The 21,026-nt window shown below is 45.9% G+C and overlaps 1 protein-coding gene across 1 annotated transcript in view; it reads right to left on the reverse strand.

The window, feature by feature from the left end:
* The window catches only part of Rabep2 (rabaptin, RAB GTPase binding effector protein 2), a 17,289-nt gene extending 4,292 nt beyond the window's left edge, over positions 1–12,997 (reverse strand). The window contains exons 1-7 of the mRNA XM_027404680.2: positions 12,686–12,997; positions 12,052–12,261; positions 5,558–5,715; positions 2,856–2,966; positions 2,429–2,773; positions 1,869–1,964; positions 1,647–1,745 (exon numbers count right to left, since the gene is read on the reverse strand). Coding sequence (XP_027260481.1) covers positions 1,647–1,745; positions 1,869–1,964; positions 2,429–2,773; positions 2,856–2,966; positions 5,558–5,715; positions 12,052–12,261; positions 12,686–12,713 — 1,047 coding nt within the window. The 5' untranslated portion in view covers positions 12,714–12,997. The remainder of the gene's footprint in view (positions 1–1,646; positions 1,746–1,868; positions 1,965–2,428; positions 2,774–2,855; positions 2,967–5,557; positions 5,716–12,051; positions 12,262–12,685) is intronic.
* Between the last annotated feature and the right edge of the window lie 8,029 nt (positions 12,998–21,026).

Below are 21,026 nucleotides of genomic sequence, written 5' to 3' on the forward strand. Positions count from 1 at the left end.
ACCAATGAACTGTAGTTACAGATGAGCTGCCACAGGGGTGCTGAGAACTGAACCTGGGTCCTGTGAAAGGAGCAGCCAATGCTTTTAGCCACTAAGCCATCTTTCCAGCTGCCCTATCCCCCAGTCTCACTATGTGGTCAAGGTTGGTCTAACTGGTTGGTGGTCCTTTCATCTAAGCTTTCTGAGTGCTAGGACAGGTATGTGCTACATCCGGCTGCAACACAGTTTTTTGTTGTTGTTGTTGTTGTTTTAAAGCCCAGGTTGGCCTCAAACTCGCTGGTAGTCAAGGATAATTTTAAACTTCTTTTAAAATTAAAAAAAAAAAAAATTATGAGCATGAATGTTTGCCTTCATGTTCATGTGCACCATGTGTGTCCTGATGCCTGAGGAGGCCACAAGAGGGCGTTGGATACCCTGGAACTGGAGTTACAGATAAATGTGAGCACCATGAAGGTACTGGGAACTGGACCCAGGTCTTCTGGAAAACAAGCAAACGTTCTTAACCACTGAGCTTTGCTCCAGGCCCTTTTGCCCCCACCTGGTCAGTTTACACGGTACTGGGGATTGAACCCAGGGCTCTATGCATGCCAAACAAGCACAGTTCTACAATGTGTTCTTAAAATTTATTTTCATTACATCATGTGACACGCACACACCGTGTGTGTGTGTGTGTGTGTGTGTGTGTGTGTGTGTGTGTGTGTCCTCCTGTCTCAAACTTCTGGGTGAAGGGTTCACACCTGACTTAGAATGTGCAGACACAAGCATGTTTAGAGGTCAGAGGGCAACTTGCCAAGTCAGTTCTCTCATTCCACATGGGTCTTGGAGATCAAACTCAGGTCATCAGGCTTTGTGGCAAGTGCTTTTACCCACTTGAGCCATCTTGCTAGCCCCACAAACATGCTTTTTTTAAGTGCCAAAGTAATTGCCAACTTTATTTAATTTTTTTTTAAAGATTTTATTTATTATGTATACGGTCTTCTGCCTGCATGCCAGCAGAGGGCACCAGATCTCATTCAAGGTGGTTGTGAGTCACCATGTGGTTGCTGGGAATTGAACTCAGGACCTCTGGAAGAAGAGTCAGTGCTCTTAACCGCTGAGCCATCTCTCCAGCCCTAATTTTTATTTCTTAAAGATTTATTTATTTTACATATATGAATGTTATATTTGTGTGTATGCCTTTACACCAGAAGAGGACATCAGATCCCGCTACAGATGCTTCTGAGCCAATGTGTGGTTCCTGGGAATTGAACTCAGGACCTATGGAAGAGCAGCCAATGCTCTTAATTACTGAGCCATCTCTCCAGCCCCATATAATTGCCAACTTTAAAACTGGGAGGCAATATACACATTTCCAGATCTCTGGCTTCTCTTTAAAAGCACGACGTCTGACCACATGGATCTCACACACTTCTGGGTGGTGCTGGTCAGTGGTGATTTGCTTTCTGTCTTTCTGATTCTGCAGACTTGATTACATTAGCTCAGTTTACAGATGGGGTTAGTTCAAGGTTACATAGCTCTGGCCACAGCCAGGCCATCCCCAAAGTCTTCAGTCACCTAGTGAGAGCAGCTGGATGGGGGGGGGGGCGGGCAGGGCTGATACTTGACCTCAAGTGGCCCTGACCTCTCACCCCCGATGCAACACTCACCATCTGCATCTGCACACGTTCTTGCGCCTGGCTCAAAGTCCCTTGTAGAGTTCGAAGTAGCTGCTCTGAGTTCTGGACCTGGGCTAGGAGCACCTGCATCTAAGGAGGAAAGAGGGTGAAATGAGAGGGATGCTGGGGGGAGGGGTGGGGTAGGGGTGGGAGAGGCAGGGCACGGGGTGGCCAGAGGGCCCTGTGGGGGTCCTGAAATGAGGCTGAACTTACTTGCTTGGCACAGTCCTCATTGCTCCGTCTCAGTCCCTCTTGCAGCTCATCCCGCTCACGGCTGACACTTTCCAGGTCCTTCTGCAGCTGCCGCCCCTGCCAGACCCAGACCTCAGACTTACTTTTCAGCTCTGCTGGCAAGGGATCGATCACCTTGCCTACCCTTCCCTTCCCCATCCATCCTTCAGTAGGTCCTGAGGCTCCTCCAAAGTGGAGAGATACATTTTACTTCTTGCCATCTCTGCTGCCATCTTCTGGGCTACTTAAAATCCCCCCCACCCCGCCTCAGTGCTGGGGACAGAATTCAGGGTCTTGCACAGGCTAGGAGGGGCTCTACCACCAAGCCACACCCCACCCCTCTTCAGCTTTGTTCTGGGCATTTCTCACAGTAACATCTGTAACAGTAACATCTGGGCATTTCTACAGCATCCCTATGCTATGTCCAACTTCCTTTTCCCCATCCTACTGGCCTCCCCATTGTAGCTTTATAGCCTTAGTGCAGTCTCCATACATATCAAGGGAGGTAGGAATGTCCACAGGCCCTAGCCCAGTCCACTCACCTCTACCTGAAGCTGCTCCCACTGGTTATCTGGAATAAGCTGGTACCCAGGAGGGGGTAGGTAGATGCCCTCAGGGACCAGAGTGCCAGTGGACACCAGAGAAGCCGTCTCTTCCTGCTCAGGGCTTAGACCCCGTGTGCCTCGTAGGGAGGCACTACTGGCTGCCCCACCGAGGGAGAAGGAAGAGATGGAGGCACTGTCGTCGCAGTTGTGGGCAAAGGCCTCTGCAGCTGAGCCTGGGTCTCCACCTGGCTCCTCCAAAGGTTCCAGCGGAGGCGAGGGGTTCCTTGATAGCGGAAGCAGCTCCGTGGAGCTATGCAGGGAGGCAGGCTGCCTTGGTTGTCTCTAGGGAAAGTTGCAGAGCAGAGGCTGGAAGCCAGTATCCCAGGCACCCCTTCTTCCCTCAGCGCCCCTGGCTTCCCCTCACCTGCATCTCTTGGATCAGCTCCTCGGCCCTCAGCAGCTTCACTTTCAGCTCTGCAATCTCCTGCTCCATGGGTACCACAATTTCCCGGAGCTTCTCTGAGTCTTCATGAGCCTGGAGGGATGGGGCATATTGGGCAGTGACAGCCCTTTCCTCCTGAATGATGGCCACCGATGGTTCTAATCCTCCCTGAAGGTTACGCCCACACACAAGACTCTAGAACACACGCTCTAAGTGCTCCTCCCAGGGAAAGGGGCCAAGGCCATGCCCAGCTTCCTCTTGTCCACTTATTCTTCATCCCCATATGCACCTTTCCCAACATATCATAGGACCTCCAATTCTCAACTAGACACATGGTTTCAGTTCTCCAATGCCATCTACGTCTTTCGGCTTCTCTGGAACTAAACACAACGTAGTTCTAGCTAATGAGATGTAAGCACTTGTGCAATATGTTAATCTACAGGCCAACTCCTTAAAGAATATGCTGTCTTTGTAACTCCTTGCTGACTGGAATGTGGATATGATGCCTGGCATTCAAGTAATCTCTCTTGGATCATGAGGTAATCTACCGGCTATAGTCAAACAGCAATACGGAAGCCTAGGTTTCTTTCTTTCTTTCTTTCTTTCTTTCTTTCTTTCTTTCTTTCTTTCTTTCTTTCTTTCTTAATATTTAAGTATATTATTTTGTGTATATGCATGTTTTGCTGGCATACATACACCGTGTGCATTATCTGGTACACTCAGAAGCCAGAAGAGGGTGTCTGATCCTCTGGAACTATAGTTACAGACAGTTGTGAGCCATCAACTTGGTTCAGGGAACTGAATCTGAATCCTCTGGAAGAGTAACAAGTGCTCTTAACTGCCAGGACCTCTCTCCATCCCCAGAAGTCTGGGTTTCTAATGACTGTTTTATCAGTATGGACTTTAAAGAAAAGAAAAAAAAAACCCACAAAAAACCAAACAACTCCTATCTTATTTAAACTGCTGTGTTCAATGATCACTGTGTTTCTGATCGCATGTAGCCTACCTCATCTTAACTGACATGTCCTCCCATTGTGGCATCCCAACCAGAAAGCTGACCATTTCATGATTATCCCCTTTTAAGCTTGGGATCCTGCAAGGGGTCAGTAAAAACAGTCCTGCCAGGTGGTAGTGGTGCACGCCTTTAATCCCAGCACTTGGGAGGCAGAGGCAGATGGATCTCTGAGTTCGAGGCCAGTCTGGGCTACAGCATGAGTTCTAGGGCAGCCAGGGCTACATAGTGAAACCCTGTCTTGACAAACCACAAAACAAACAAACAAACAAACAAACAAACAGTCTTGCCCCCTGCCATATGCTCCAGTCATGCTTCATCTGTTACTATCTCTCTCAGCTCATTTCACCCCCAGAGGAGGCCTGAAGCAAACAGCAACCTCTAGTGGGAGCTGCAAGTCAGCCTTTATTTCCTGGGTCCCAGTTTTGAGTTGATTTTTGAGGTAGGGCCTTGAACCTGAGCTTCTGATCCTCCAGCTTGCACAAGGCTAGGAGCACAGACATGTGCCACCATGCCTGGTTTTATGCACTGCCGGGACTGAACCCAGGGCTTCATACATATGAGGCAAGCACTCCAGCAAACGACTGCAGCTCTAGCCCTGAGCTCCTGTTTGATCTTTGTTTGCACCAGTAGGGAAGTGACTCTAGCTCGTTTCCTCAGGTTCTAACTAAATAGTGGCCTCACATAGCTTCTGCGAAGATCAAATAAAGTAAGAATGCATACTGTTCAAAGGGAAGCACATGAAAATATACACGTCCTAGAATTTAATTGTTTCCATTGTTTCTTAGGTGGAGGTGTTACTACCTACCCTTAGGCTAGCCTCAAACGCATAATTCCGCCCAGCTTCCCCAGTGCTGGGATTATAGGTATGTACCACCACATGCAGGTATTAAAAATACAGAGTGCAGGGATGGAGAGATGGCTCAGAGGTTAAGAGCACTGACTGCTCTTCCAGAGGTCCTGAGTTCAATTCCCAGCAACCACATGGTGGCTCACAACCATCCGTTATGAGATCTGGTGCCCTCTTCTGGTGTGCAGATATACACGGAAGCAGAATAAATAAAATCTTTAAAAAAAAAATACAGAGTGCTTGCCTATCATGCATGAAAAAATATATATGCATATGTGTATGTATACTTGTATACATGCACACACACACACACACACATCTTGTTCAGGTTTCTGTCTGGCTATGGGTGTGCATGCCTACCAATCCCAGAACTCAGGAGCAGAAGCAGGAGGCCTTTGGCAAGTTCAAGACCAGCCTGGGCTACATAGCGAGATCCTGGTTTTTACAAAGTTATCCAGGCTGTCTTGAAGCCTTGGGTCAAGCCATCCTCCTGTGTCAGCCTCCCCGATATCTGGGACTACCAGTACCTGTCACCATATCTAGTTATTAATGATTGTAAATATAAAGGAGGCATTATACCATAGGGGCCAAGAACAAGAATTGCTCACTGTGGAGCACTCACAGTGTCTGGCACAGAAAGGGTTAGTTTACTTCCTCCACACAACTGACCTTGTTTCTAGAGGTAAATAAACTTGGTCTCTTCTAGCCAGGATCCTGCTAAGCACTCAACTGTGTCATTACTGTGTCCAATGACAGGCTAGGAGACACCAACAATCACTATTGTCCCAAACCCAAGGACAGGGCGGTCCATCCCATCCCAACCTTTTCCATTTGCTTCTCCAAGGAGTCCAGGGGGTGGGCCCGGGCCAGCAGCTGTTTGAGGTGGCCCAGCTCTCGATCCTTCTCTTCAGAGTCCTGCTGCTGCTGCTGCCGCTCCTGTTTCAGGGCTGCGATCTGGGTCTCGTAGCTGCTGATGGAGTCTGTGGGCAGGAAGGGTGGGTGCTCGGTGCCTGCCCTCTCCCGGGTGATCAACTGCGACGGTTACCATGGTGAGCTGGGCAGAGCTGGACCTCAGCACCTCTGTGCACTAGTGTGTGTCTGCCCTGGGTGTTTGAGGATGAAGTGAGATGATGTATGTACGGTATCAGCCATCTGGCACACAAGAAGGACCAACTGCACAGTAATGACGCTCAGATAGATTCCAACTGAGGGACTGGCCCAGGATATTTCTACCAAAACCAGGCAAGTATCAGGCCTTGTTATTAGTAAAAACAAAGGAGGCAAAGTATCATAAGGGCCTAGAACAAAAACAGAACCCACTGCCATCCCAGCGCAGCAAACACAACAAACTAAAATCCCCCAAAACCCAAGTTGAAAAGTCACTTAATAGGAGATTGTTTTGGTATTTGCAGAAAAGAAAATTAAAAGTATTCCTTTCAAATCGTTCGTAACTCATAAATTCACTCGAGTGTTAGTCCTCCATTTTGCCAAGAGGTAACTTGACAAAGAAATAGATCATCGTGCTTAGCTTAGGCATAGCGGAAGCCAAGGACAGACTGAATATCACGAGACGCGGTCTGTAGGCTGGAGGAAATGGGAGGGCTGGCTAAATGATGCCTTGCAAGACAGCCGATTCGGTCACTGACAATTTCCAAATAGCCAACAGCTGGCTGGTGGGTGTATCTAGGGTCCCCAAAGGCCCACTTCCCTCTTTCAAGCACAGTGTGATATTATCTTGATTTTGCGGCTAAACCAGGACCCGGACCCTAAGACAGGTCAGATACAGTTCAAGGCCCTGCTCACGCACCCTGTGACAGAGACTGCAGACACCAACTGAAGTATGAGCTGGAATTTCAATTAATTAACTACTTTTGGACGGGGTTTCTTTGTCGCCCTGGTTATCCTGGAACCCACTTATAGACCAGGTTGGACTTGAACTCACAGAGATCTGCCTGCCTCTGCCTCCCAGTGAGCTGGAGTTCTTATTATGGAAGTCATCACTTTCTCTGTGACGGGTAAACTGTACTACTGAAGAATCAATTATGGTAGCAGAGAGCTGGGTAGGGTGGCACACACCTTTAATCACAGCACTCAGAAGATAGAAGCAGTGGATCTCTGAGTTTAAGGCCAGCATGGTCTACACAGTGAGTTCCCAGACAGCTAGGACTATGTAGAAAGACTGTTGCAAAAAGAGCAAAACAAAAACTTTATGACAGGTCTGGAATCTCACTGTTTGGAAGGCTGAGATAGGAGGATTATAAGATTGAGTATATACTTATACTTAGGGTAGCCTAAGATACATAGTGAGACCTGGTGTCAAACAAATAAAACTCAACTAAGCTAAAGATATCACAAATGTAGGGCTGGAAGATGGCTCAGTTGGTAAAGTGCTTAGCATCCAAGTATGAGGTCCTAAGTTCAAATCCCAGGTATTCATGTACAAACAAACAAACAAACAAAACAAAAATCAAGCTCATTGGCTGCTCTTCTAGAGAACTCAAGGTTCAAATTCCTAGCACCCACACAGTTGCTCACAATCATCTGTAACTGAGTTCAAAAGGATTTGGAGAGATGGCTCAGAGGTTAAGAGTACTGGTTGCCCTTCCAAAGGTTCTGAGTTCAATTCTCAGCACACACATGGTGGCTCACAACCATCTGTAATGAGATCTGGTGCCCTCTTCTGGCCTGCAGGAACACATGCAGGCAGCACAGTGTATACATAACAAATAAATCAGTCTTTAAGAAAAAGAAGTAGCCGGATGCTGACCAGCCTGGTCTACAGAGTGAGTGCTAGGACAGGCTTCAAAGCAATACAGAGAAACCCTGTCTCAAAAAAAACAAAAAACAAACAAACAAAAGGACGTGAAGAAAAGATTCAATACCCTTTTGTGGTACTGCACTCAGCAGTGCAGACATATTCAGGCAAAACACTCATACACATAAAATACAAATAAAGGCTAAAAAAACAAAGATGCACAACAGAATGTGCTTGTATCCCGGTGGTGAGGAGGCAGAGACAGGCTTGCTAGCCAGTAAGCCTAGATGAATGGTGAGCTCTAGATTCAGTAAGAGGCCCTGTCTCAAAAACAAATACACAAACAAATAAATAAGTAAAAAGAAGTAGAGAGCAATTGAGACTCTTGACACCGACCTCTGGCTTTAACATGGAAGTGAGTACATGTATGCACACCTGAATACAAGTACACACACACACACACACACACACACAGAAAAAAGGGAAAACAGATTGTCCAGTTATTTGCATAACAAATGATGAAGACCTGATATCTATTCTTATTAATATGTCTGGAACAGTCAATATTTGACAATAGTGATATTTACTCTAGGCTCTGTAGATACAGCAATTAATCAGACAGGCCCATCACCTGGCGCTCACAGCTCAGTGACGACAGCCATGACAACGACGTGGAACGAGAAGTCCACTCCCCCAGTACAGATCCCAGAGGAAGGAATGGTGCTCCATGAGCCTGTCCAGAAAGGGAGGACAGAGCAAAAGGATCATCATGGGCTGGTACATCTGGACATGCTGGCACATCAGAAGAGCCCAAATATAAGGGCACAGAAGTGATAGCAAATGGCTCTTAAGGCTTTGAATGCCAAACTAAGAGGTCTGGAAATCAAGCTATAGAGTATTGACAGGTGGAGGTGGTGTTAAGTACACATCATCATTTTGTTTTTTCTCAGTTACTGATCCATTTATTTATTTATTTTTGGGTTTTCCAGACAGGGTTTCTCTGTATAGCTTTGGAGCCTATCCTGGCACTTGCTCTGGAAACCAGGCTGGCCTCAAACTCACAGAGATCCACCTGCCTCTGCCTCCCAAGTGCTGGGATTAAAGGCGTGTGCCACCAATGCCCAGCTTTTTTTTTTTTTTTTTCAATGCAGGCCTGGAACTTGAGAACCTTCAGACTCTGTTTCCTAAGTGCTAGGGATTATAGGTGTGAGTTACCATGCCTGGCCAATGCTTGTTTCTTTCTTTATTTTTGAGACAGTGTCTGAGTATGTAGCCCTGGAATTCACTATACAGACCAGTTTGGCCTGCAACTCACAGATATGCCCTGCCTCTGCCTCCCAAGTACTGGGCCTAAAGGCGTGCTCCACCATGCCTGGCTCCTTTATTTACTTTGAATTTATTTATGGGCTGGTAAGATAATTCAGTAGGTAAAGGTGCTTGCCACCAAGCCCCGATAGTCTGAGATCCATCTCTGGGACCCACTTGGTAAACGGAATCAACTCTTACAAGTTATCCTCTGTCAGACATACACACATACACACAAAATAAATATAATAAAAATTTTAAAATTATCTCTCTCTCTCTCTCTCTCTCTCTCTCTCTCTCTCTCTCTGTGTGTGTGTGTGTGTGTGTGTGTTTGATTATGTGCCAAGTTATATGTGGAGGTTAGAGGATGAATTTCAGGGCTAGGTTCTGGCCTGCTCCATGTTCAGGCAGGCCTTTGGTTTCTGCTGTAAGGGGTAGAGGTCAGAGTACGACCTGAGGAGCTGGCTTTCTTGCTCTTTCCACCTGTGGGTTCTAGTGATTATACGCAAGTCATCAAGCTTTACCCATAGAGCTAGCGCACTGTTCCCAGTGAGCTAGTACATCTGGTACTACAGTACACCTTAACATGCACTAGCATTATATAGAGAAGTTGCCAGACTGCCTGGGTTCAAATCTGCTATGTGGCTTCATCACTCTGTGCAAGCGAACCTGTCTGTGTTTCTGTGCTTTTTCTGTTAAATGGTCAGACAATAACTCCTGCTCCAAAGAGTCTGTTAAGAACATGAAACACAGCCAAGGATGGTACCTTCTACCCCAAACTCTAGTACCTAGGAGGCTGAAGCAGGACGGTTACCTTGAGTTCAAGGCTATACAGAACTCTAAAATGAGTTCCTGGCTAGCTTGAGTTACAGTGTAACATCCTACCAGAATAAAACAAAAGACAAAATAGGGCTGTGGATGTGGCTCAGCTGGTGGAGTGCTTCCCCAGTACTGCATAAAAGCAGGGGTGGTGGGCTGGAGAGATGGCTCAGAGGTTAAGAGCACTGACTGTTCTTCCAGAGGTCCTGAGTTCAATTCCCAGCAACCACATGGTGGCTCACAACCATCTGTTATGAGATCTGGTGCCCTCTTCTGGTGTTCAGATACACATGGAAGCAGAATGTTGTATACATAATAAATAAATAAAATCTTAAAAAAAAAAAAAGCAGGGGTGGCAGTGCATGCCTTAATCCTAGCACACGGAGGAGGAGGGTCACAAGTTTAAGGCAGTCAAAATGGTTCAGTGGTTAAAGGTACTTGACACGAAAGCCTGATGACAAGATTCATATCTGGAACCCACATAAAGGCGGAAGGAAAGAACTGAATTCATAAAGTTGTTCTCTGGGGCCAACATGTGTACCACAGCATGTATGATACCCCTACGTCTGTCTCTCTTTCACACAGATACACACCTAATTTTAAACTGAAAAAAAAAAAAAAAAAAAAAAGAGGAAGAAGTCAACATACAGTTTGAGGCCAGCCTGGGCTTTGTCTCAAAAAATTAATAAATAAAAATAAAAGAAACAAAAAGATTATTTTATAGAGCATTTAGCTTTGTGAATGGCATATAGTAAGTGCTTAATAAAGAGAAGCCATTGTTAGAACTTAGGATACACATTTTTCTTTGGTGTGTGTGTGTAGGGTAAAAAAGGAGTCAAGGGAAAAAAACAAACAAATAAATAAAAATTGCCCTGCTTCTGACTAGACCCCAGACCTGGGCTAAGGAAAAACACCCGAACCCTGACTTGACACCAGGACCAGGGATTGAAATCCCACTAATCCCTGAGCTTGCCCCAGAATCAGGCCATAAAAATCTACCAATCCTGCCTGGCAATGGTGGTGCACACCTTTAAACCCAGCACTCTGGCAGAGGCAGATGGATCTCTTGTGAGTTCCAGGTCTGCCTGGTCTACAGAGTGAGTTACAGGACAGGCACGGTTACATAGAGAAACCCTGTCTCAACCCCCCACCCCTCAATTCTACCAATCTCAAGCCACCCTGGAAAGTTCTGAATCCCCCCCCCTCCCCGCCACCACCACCACCCCAAATCCTATATAAGGTTTGTACCCTGTTCAGTTTGCTGCTGTTCTCACCCAAAGCAGCCACACTCCTGGATTTTTCCTTCCCAATAAATCTCTTGAGTGAGGTTTGTTGTGCAGTGTGACATTTTTGTCAGAGCAGAGCCCAGCTGTAACAACTTTTGCCAGAGCAGAGCAGAGTACAGAAGAACTGTAACACTTTAGCTGGGGAAACTTTCCCTTAACGGAACAGAGTTGTTACACTCCAGGGGACCGGAGCAGAGCTGTAACAACTTTTCTGGGGAAACCTTCCCTTGCCAGTGGAGAGTTGTTACACTTGCACTGGGAACCCTTTTCCTTAACTACTACTGTTAAGTGACTCTGTGGTACTCATTGGTTCCCAACCACCAGGATACCTTTCTATCCAAGCTGTGACGCTTACAGTGTGCACACTCACATAAGCCAGAGGTCACTATCAGGTGTTTTCCTTAGTTGCTCTCTACCTGATTTTTTGAGATAGGGTTTCTTACTGACTTTATTTTAGAACTATTTTGGCTAGACTGGCTGGCCAGCAAGCTCCTAGGGATATGTCAATCTCCAATCTCCAGAGCTGGGATTACAGATAAACTGCCATGCCTGGTAGGGTGAGATGGGATTTTAGGCAGTTTACTTTGGAAGCCAAGGACAAGGGCAGACTACAGAGGGAGATCTGTGAGATCAATAGAACTGGCCATACTAATACTACTGCCAGGGCACAGAGAAGGGCAGGGAATAGGAAAGTGGGGGACCTGGGACCAAGAAAGCTGGTGTCTATTAATCCAGAGGACATGAGGCAGAGAAAGAGAAGGAAGGAGACACGTGTGTTTGTATAGGGTGCTGTGGGGGTGCTTCGGGAGGAAGGAAACCATAGGACTAAACTCAGAGAGACTAGGCTGAATCTAGAGCCCCAAAGCCTTGAGGGCAAGGACAAGTTTCTGGCTCATATTCAGGGCTGATTTGACATCATCAAGGTTGAGAAACGACAACCATAAGGGCAATGGGTAAAGATGAGTGCTACACTTAGCTGTGACTGATAAGAACTGATGACAACACTTGAGTTTCTACTCAAACTGGGACACAGACTTCTCTCTGCCTAGCTACATGAAGCTCACCAGAAACCTTTCTCATGCTGTATTCTCTGTCAGAGGGACAGAGGTTGATAGTCTGGAAAGTGGGTGTGTTGGGGGCGAGTTCCTCACCTTTCAGGATGGCCTGCAGAGAAGCCACCTCCTCTTGGCACTGTCTCTGCACTGCAGCCACCGCCTCTGCCTTGGTGCTCTCGCTCACCTCGGCTACAGCCTTCATGGTTTCCATTTCTGCCAATGCACCGGCCAGTTCGGCACGAAGCCGTGCGAGCTCACTTGACTCAGATGCATCCTTCTGCCCATTTTGGGGCTGGGGATCCAGCGCTGTGGGGGGACAGGGACAAATCTTTCTTCCCATGGTTCTCAGGTCTCTTAACACTTCAGGCCACCCAGCAATCCAGTAACCCAGTCAGTCCCCAACTCCATCTGCACTGGCCTCAACCCACTCACCTGGCCCTGCCCCTTCCCGCCTCCCATAGCGCACTCAGCTCCACTGTCCAATCCCTCCCAGTGGCCCCGCCCCCTTCCCGCTCCTCCCCACCTCTTACCTGTCCAACCTCAGGCCCCGCCCACACACAGACTCCGCCCATCGTGGCGGGTGCTGTGCCCCGCCCCCTTCCTAAGCCTGCGCGCTGGCGGGCTGCCGCCAGCCGCCACATTCGGCCCCGCCCCCCAGCCCCCTGCTCGCCACGTGCACGGCGGCGCCCTCACGCACCGACCCCTGGCCGCCGGCGCCCCCGGTTCTCACCTAGGGCTGTTGGCGCGGCTGCTGCCATCGTCTCAGCCTAAACGTCGGATTCCCGCACTCCCTGGTGATGGCACTCCCGCTTCCGGGTCCGCTCGGCTGTTTCCGGATCCGCTCGGCTGTTTCCGGATGGGTCTGAGGGGCCGTGGAGGTGGAGGTGGGAGTATTGCCGAGAGACGCCGAAGGCGTTCCGAGTGGCTCCGGGGTCTGGGTCCCGCCTCTTTCTAGGGCTGTGCGCCGGCGCTCCTGTGCTTCCTTGCTTCCTGGGAGACCCGAGGCTCCGGATCTAGGGCAGTCTTCGCCGGTACTTGCGAGTTTCCCAAGGCTCCAGTCGAGTTTACCTCCTGGAACGCCGGGCCTTAGCCCTGGAGGACGCAGCGCGGCCTCCCCCTCTCTCTGCCCGGCCGCCCTTCCGCCGCAGCCCGGCTCGCATTACAGAGAAGCAATCGCTGCCCAGCCCTCCCAGCACCTCCGCCCCTGCGGGCCAGGGCTGGGTCGGCGTTCTGAAACCTGGTTCAGTCAGTGGCAGAGGTGCGAAACCTGCGTGTCTCCACCCCCCACTAACATTCTGTTTCCTGCAAATCCCCTTCACGAATGCCAGGGCTGTAAATCTTTTCTCTTCAGCCTGGGTCTAGGTCAATCTCTCATTATGTATGACCTCTCTCGCGCTTTGGAGGGTCACGACAATTCAAACAAGTACAGAGCCTGGATTCCCCCGCCTCCAAACCGGTTTTCTATAAAAGACACTTGAACTTGGAAGTCCTTGATTCTTTGTGACTTCCTTGGAAGTCCTGCAAACTAACGCCAATATACTTTTATCAGAATGCGTTTTTCATTTCTCTAGTGCTAACACCCAGTGTAGTAACCATCACCTCTCCAGAATTGGCAAGATAACTCTTATCGCCTCCCCCTTGTGCCTACTGGTGGGCTTTTAGTGTTACGAGGAGCTCACCAGAAGTGACCTACCACTTAGACACAGTGCATAGCTAATTGAAAGGCTTTACTCCCGCAGGCTGGGACTACACTCAGAGACCCAAGTATAGTACCAAGCATTTAGAGCAAGTGTGCTCTACAGCTTCAGGGGACGTTTTGCACAAACAATTGGTTTAACAGAAGCTAAGATATAAGCAGTTAGTGAAAGACCCCGGTGACTCAGGGCCCCAGGGTTTTGGCCCATGACTGCAGCAACCCGAATCACCAGGCAGAGGCGAAAGCTTGATGCAAACAGCAAGAGGCTTTATTGCAGTTGTTTAACGTTAGCTTGGACCTTTCATCCAACCACCATGGCGGATGGCTGCGGAAAGACCCTGAGAAGCCAGGGGCCTGTCGGAGATCAGTGTAAGGGGAGTGTCTAGGGGTGCCCACAGGCTCAGGATTGGTGTGCCTCCAGGCTTGGAGGGTTTGCCCTGTGTTGATTGGTCAACTGGTTGTTATGGCTCATAGGCCCGCCCAGGGCAGTTGCTATGCTCTGCACATCATTGCTGTGCACTTGTCGGAAAGCACACCCAGAGCTGTGAAGCACTACCAGCTAACTTCTGATTGGTTCCTTGCCTTGAGGGAGGCATATGACCTCCTAGTGACCAAGGCAAGGTCAGGCAAGCTCATGTTAGGCTGTTATGGCTGCCAAAATGGGGAGCTGGTCCCTTCATTAGCTGGAGGAATTGCATAAGCAGGCAGTTTAACTGAAGCTAAGTTAGTTAGCTGAGGCATTTTTGGTCTTGGGTTCCTAAAATAGTGTTAATTAACTTTCCATGGCGCTTCCCATCAAGGAGAGCAAATTGTCGTAAAGCCTAAAATGGCCTCAGCAAGAATACAAGATAGAGGAACCTCTGCACTGTCTTGCCCTGTCATATTCCTGTGGTATAGTGGTGAGCATAGCTGCCTTCCAAGCAGTTGACCTGGGTTCGATTCCCGACCAATGCACCAGATATTGTGCCCAGATTTCAGAACCCCAAAAGAACCGCCAACAAGGAGACTCACTGAATGCAAGGACAAAGGTTTCTTTTTTGACTCGAGGATACCAGCTGCAGCAAGGACCCCATTCGTTCAGGAGGAACCACTTTCAACTGAGGGGTGTTTTTAATAAGGGAAAATTGTAGGGCTGGAAGCCCCAAGATTACAAAACTTCTGTGGTTACACAGGACAGGACAAAGTTTGTATGCTTCAGGCAAGGAGCAATTAAGCAGAATGCTGCAGATGAAATGAGTTTGTTAATTGTCTCCTGGGCTGGGGACTTCTACAATTGGTAACTATCTGATCCTCTTTGGACCAGAGGAATATGGACACCATTCTAGGTATGATATCTGGTCTAAGGGCTTGAGTCCTGTGGACCTTTGTTTAACCTTGTCTGTTGAGCTGCCTTTTGGGAACTCAGAGTTTCCTTTTGGGCTTTGGAGTCTGGGTTTTAGACTTTTATTAATTTTCCCCTTTCAATATAGCTCCTTTAGTTAATTTTAAATGCGGCTGAAGGGATCTTCAGGTCTCCCCATTTATTCCAGCAGCTTCCTCAACTGCTTTCTAACTGTTCACCCGTGACAGTAGAGACCATTTCTTTTTTTTTAAAGACTTTATTTATTTATTATGTATACAACATTCTGCTTCCATGTATATCTGCACACCAGAAGAGGGCAACAGTACATTACAGATGGTTGTGAGCCACCATGTGGTTGCTGGGAATTGAACTCAGGACCTCTGGAAGAGCAGTCAGTGCTCTTAACCTTTGAGCCATCTCGCCATAAGACCATTTCTTATTCACCTCTCCCTCGAGCCTATCAGCACATCCCTCAAAAAACAGTCTCTACTACTCAGCCCAGGTGCAAGCCTATTCAAATGCTTAGGCCTGTAGAAATGCAAACTAGGAGACATTCTCCATTGAGGCTAGCCATTCAGCAGCAATTCAGCTAGCATCTGCAATACAATGGAGGCTAGGGCTCCCGGATACTGGAACCAGAGATCTGAACCCCAAAAAATTCTCTATTAGAATAATTATCGGCCAGACCCCAGGAACATGGGTTTCAGTGAGGAAACCTTGGAAATCTACGGGACCTCCTGTAGTTGTTCAGTACTTATCCCTAGCACAGGTGTTGACTTTGAGAGCCCATTCCACATAGAGGAATACTCCCTGAGCCAAGACACACGGGGGTGGGCCTAGACCCTATCCGAAAGGATATGATAGACTCTGATAACACCCCAAGGAAGGCCTCACCATCAAGGGGAAGCAGAAAGGATATGTGATAGGTAGGGTTCTAGTTGGGGGGGGGGTGTTAGGGGAGGACGGGAGGGAGAAGGGAACTGGGATTGTCATGTAAAAACAATCTTGTTTCTAATTCAAATAAAAAATCTGCAAACAAACAAAAAGAGAATAATTATCGGTTCCTGACAGGTTGGGGAGCTGGATCAGTGGGTAAGAGCACTTGCTGTGGAAGCACGAGGACCTGAGTTCACAGCCTCAGCAACCCCAGAAACGCGAGGTATGGCTGATAGTGCCGCTATCTAACCATTGAGAGGCAGAGGCAAGAGGATTTCTCTCAGTCCAGTCTAGCCTGGTCTACATTAAGAGTGTTCCAGGCCAGCCAGAGCTACACAGTAAGTCACTGTCTCAAAAAATTAAAACCATTAATTTCACTTTAAAGCAAAATTTGCCAGAAGATATGGTGGTATAATAATTTAAGATCCCACTTAGAAAGTGGGGGCAGGAGATTGTAAGTTCTGATCCAGCCTGGGCTACATAGCAGAACCCTCTATCAAAGACAACACTCCCTAAATCCCAAAGCTTAGTAGCTCATGCACTTTCAAGTATCCCAGCACTTGAAAGATAGAGGCAGGAGGATCAATATTCCAAGGTTTTTAAGAACTATTTAGAGTTTGAGGTCAGCCTGAGTTACATAAGACTTTGACTCAAAAAAAAAAAAAAATCCAAATGAGCCAAAAATCAGTGCAAGACCTGTTGCCTTATTTCTACAATCTAATCACATGGGAAGCAGAGGCAGGAAGATCACTGTGTTTGAAGTTATCTTGGGCTACACAGTGAGTTCTAAAACAGCCTGGGCTATAGAATAAGACACTGTCTCAAAAAGTAAAAAACCAAAGACCACCACTAACAACTAAAACCCATAAATACATCAATGAAGAATTAAGTCTAACACTTGGGAGATAGAGTCAGAGAATTCAGAAGTTCAAGGTCATCCTCAGAAAATGGCAAATTTGAGGCCAACATGAACTACATCTGACTCAACGTTTAAAAACAAAACAATAGGGGCTGGAGAGATGGCTCAGAGGTTAAGAGCACTGGCTGCTCTTCCAGAGGTCCTGAGTTCAATTCCCAGCACCCACATGGTGGCTCACAACCATCTGTTATGAGATGTGGTGCCCTCTTCTGGTGTGCAGATATACATGGAAGCAGAATGTTGTATACATAATAAATAAGTAAAATCTTTAAAAACAAAACAAAACAAGAGAGAAACAGCTAGGCTATATTTACCTCTTCTTCCTCTCCTCCAACTCCATTTCTCCAGGCTCATCCTCAGCTCTGTATGGGACCACCCCCTGCAACCTCCCTCCCCTCTTCTCCCATCTCCAGTGGATCTCAAGATCTTACCCTTCACCCATTATTCCTCAACTCCAACAGGCATTCCCTGGGAACCCATAGGCCAGGGAAGCAGGTAGGCAGCTCTTCACCTCTCCTCTCCTCCAGCTCCATTCCGCATGACCAGCTCTGTAGCAGGCTACCTACACCCTGATTTCCTTCCTCCTGTGTACCCACTCAACCAGTCCATCTCTGTTCCTAAGTGTCATCTCCCAATACATAGAAACACATTTTACCCAGAATCCCCAGTGGCCACACCAGAAGAACTACCTACCAGGCAACAAACAGCCACCACAACCTTCTAAGAACCAGGGGTGGCAACAGCAACCAAGGAATAAAATACACTCCCAACAAAGACAAAACCAGATATCAGTACCTAGAATTACGATCTTCCCCAACACAGATGTTAGATCAGAAATTAGCTGGTGGCGCTATGCTTTATGGCTCTGGGTGTGCTTTACGGACAAGTGTACAGCAATGAAGTGCAGAATATAGCAATCACCCTGGGAGGGCCTATGGGCCATAACAACCAGTTGAGCAATCAATACAGGGCAAGCCTGGAGGCACACCAATCCTGAGCCTGTGCTACCCCTAGACACTCCCCTTACGCTGCTCTATAAGATCTCTATGTCATGGCTTCGGGCGTCTTTTCTAGCCATCCGCCATGGTGGATGGGTGAGAGGCCCGAGCTAACATGGGGTTAGCTCATTAAACAACTGCAATAAGCCTTTTGCTGTTTGCATCAAGCTTTTGCCTCCGCCCGGTGACTGGAGTCATCAAGGTCCTGGACCGAGATCCTGGGGGCCTGAGCCTCTGGGGGTCTTTTATAACATGTCTTAAGCTTTATGGTGCACCTAGAATTGGAATGATTATTTCTTGGAAACTCTTTACCAAATTCTATTGTGTTTAAATATGCTGACAATAAACCACTTGGTTTCAGACTCTTTAGAAGTTTGATCCAGTTTGATGAAGTCAAACTCAACTGAACTTTCATTCTTACCTCTTCCTGGATTGTTTCATTGCTGACTGTGATACCTTCAGGGACCATCCCACAAACAAAAGAATATTACTCTTCTAAGAACCTCATGGAACTTTCTCCAAAATCAGCCACATACTCAGACACAAAGCAAGTCTCAACAGATACAAGAAAATTGAAATAAATCCTGTATCCTATCTGACCACCATAGACTAAAGCTGGATATTAAGAACAACAGAAATAACTGAAGGCTTACAAATTCATGGAAACCAAACATCTCACTACTAGATGAAAATCCAGGCAGAAATTAAAAAGGAAATTAAAGACTTAACAGGATTGAATGAAAATGAATATACAACACACCCAAACTTATGGTACACAATAACTCAGTGCTAAGAGGCAAGTTTGTAACACTAAGTGTCGACACAAAAAAACTGGAGAGATCTCTCATACTAGCAACAGAACAGCTGAAAGCTCTAGAGAAAAAAGAAGAATCACACCCAAAATTAGATAATAAGAACTAATCAAACTCAGGGATGAAATCAAGAAAACAAACAAATGACAACAACAACAAAAAACCAAAATACAAAAAATCAATCAAACGAAGAGTTGGTTCTTTGAGAAAATCAACAAGACTGATAATGACAAACTCTTATCCAAATTAACTAAAAGGCAGAGAGAGAAGATTCAAATTAGCAAAATTAGAGATGAAATCGGGGACATAACAACAGACACTGAGGAAATCCAGAGAACCATAAGAAAATACTTTAAAAACCTTTATTTCACCAAATTAGAAAATCTAAAAGAAAGAGATGATTTTCTTGATACATACCACCCATCTAAGTTAAATCAAGAACAGATGTACAATTTAAACAGACCTATAAGCCCGAGTGAAATAGAAGCACCAATTAAAAGTCTTCCAACCAAAACCAACCAACCAAACATCAAAAAACAAAAACAAAAAGCCCAGGGCCAGATGGTTTTATCTTAGAATTCTACCAGACTTCAAAAGAAGAGCTAATGCCAATACTCCTTAAGTATTAAGAAATAAATGGAACTTTGCCCAGTTTGTTTTATGAGGCCACACTTATCCTGATACCCAAACCACATAAAGACCCAACAAAGAGAATTATAGAACAATTTACCTTATGAACATAGATGAAAACATTCTAAAAACAAAACAAACAAACAAAAAAAAAACACTTGAAAACTGAATCTAAGAATACATCTGAAAGTTCATCCTCCATGATCAATTAGGCTTCATCCCAGAGATGCAAAGGTAGTTCAACATACATAAATCGATAAATGTAATCCACCATATAAACAAACTGAAAGACAAAAACCACATGATCACCTCATTAGGTACAGAAAAGGCCTTTGACAAAATCCAACACTTCATGATAAAAGTCCTGGAGAAATTAGGGATACAAGGGATATACCTCAGCATAATGAGGCAGTTTGCAGCAAGCCATAACCAATATCAACTTAAATGGAGAGAAACTGAAAGCAATTCCACTAAAATAAGGAACAAGACAAGGTTGTCCACTCAATACGTATTCAATATAGTACTCAAAAGCTTAGCTAGAGAAATAAGATAGTTCAGGGAGATGATGGGGATACAAATTAGAAAAGAGAAAGTTTCTTTATTTGCAGATGATATACATAATGATATACATAATGATGTTGTTTGATATTTTGATTGCATTCTGGCACCCCTGAGACTGCCAATACAGTTTGTCTTGAATCAGAAGGCAGAACTAGTTACTAGCTGATAAAATTAACCATGGAGGTTTTGGAGAACTGAGGACAGATAGACACAGGAAGTAATAAGGAGGGCTGAGAGAGGGTCTCCAGAGCGAGTGCCAGGATAGGCTCCAAAGCTACACAGAGAAACCCTGTCTCGAAAAAAAACAAAAAACAAAAAACAAAAAACAAAAAACAAAACAAAAAAAAGATTGGAGAACAATATTATGATGCAGGGAGTTAGGTCTCTGTATAGTTTCACAAAGGGTAGTTTGAAAATGGAACAATTAAATAAAGGAATAGCAAACTTAGCTGGGATTGACATAATGTCAATTATAATCATTATCAGTTTGGTAATTTATGTTTTATCCCTAAAAAAGTTGTTTAATATTGGTGACAATTATGAAAAATTGACTAATAAGATACAATCCTTAAAAGGAACTACTAATGAAAATAAGAAAAATATTCAGACACAGACAGAGGAGTTTAGAGCAGAACCTACTTCATCATTTCATTATGAAACTGAAGAGGAGTGGCCCAAGATTATTAGAAAACCAATCTTAATGTATCGTTACCATTCAAGAATGACAACCAGATGACAGGCACCACTAAGGATATTCAGAAGTTAACTGTGATTCTATAGAAATGTTAGATTTGAAGAGAGTTAAGAAAACAATAGTTTCATATCGTATACATTCACCTTTGTGAAGCAGATGTTAAATTCATGGGTCACTCAGAACAGAATTATTCCACAAACCGGAAATATTTAATTATAGCAAGATTAGAAGCTGGTCCTTAGTGGAGAAAGGAAGCTAGGGTCATAGAACAACAAAGTAGGGCTAGAGGTATGGAAATCTCCCAAGAACAGCTTCTTGGTGAGGCCCACTTTATTGATTTGCAAAGACAGAATGCATTTGAAGATCACACTTTGGTGCTATGTCATATAGCAGCTCTGAATGCTTGGAGACAGAGTTGAAGAATCAGGAAAGAGGACTGAGTCATTTACTAACATTATATAAGGCCCAAATGAAGTCTTCACT

This window comes from Cricetulus griseus, chromosome 3, assembly GCF_003668045.3.
Source record: "Cricetulus griseus strain 17A/GY chromosome 3, alternate assembly CriGri-PICRH-1.0, whole genome shotgun sequence".
NCBI lineage: Eukaryota > Metazoa > Chordata > Mammalia > Rodentia > Cricetidae > Cricetulus > Cricetulus griseus.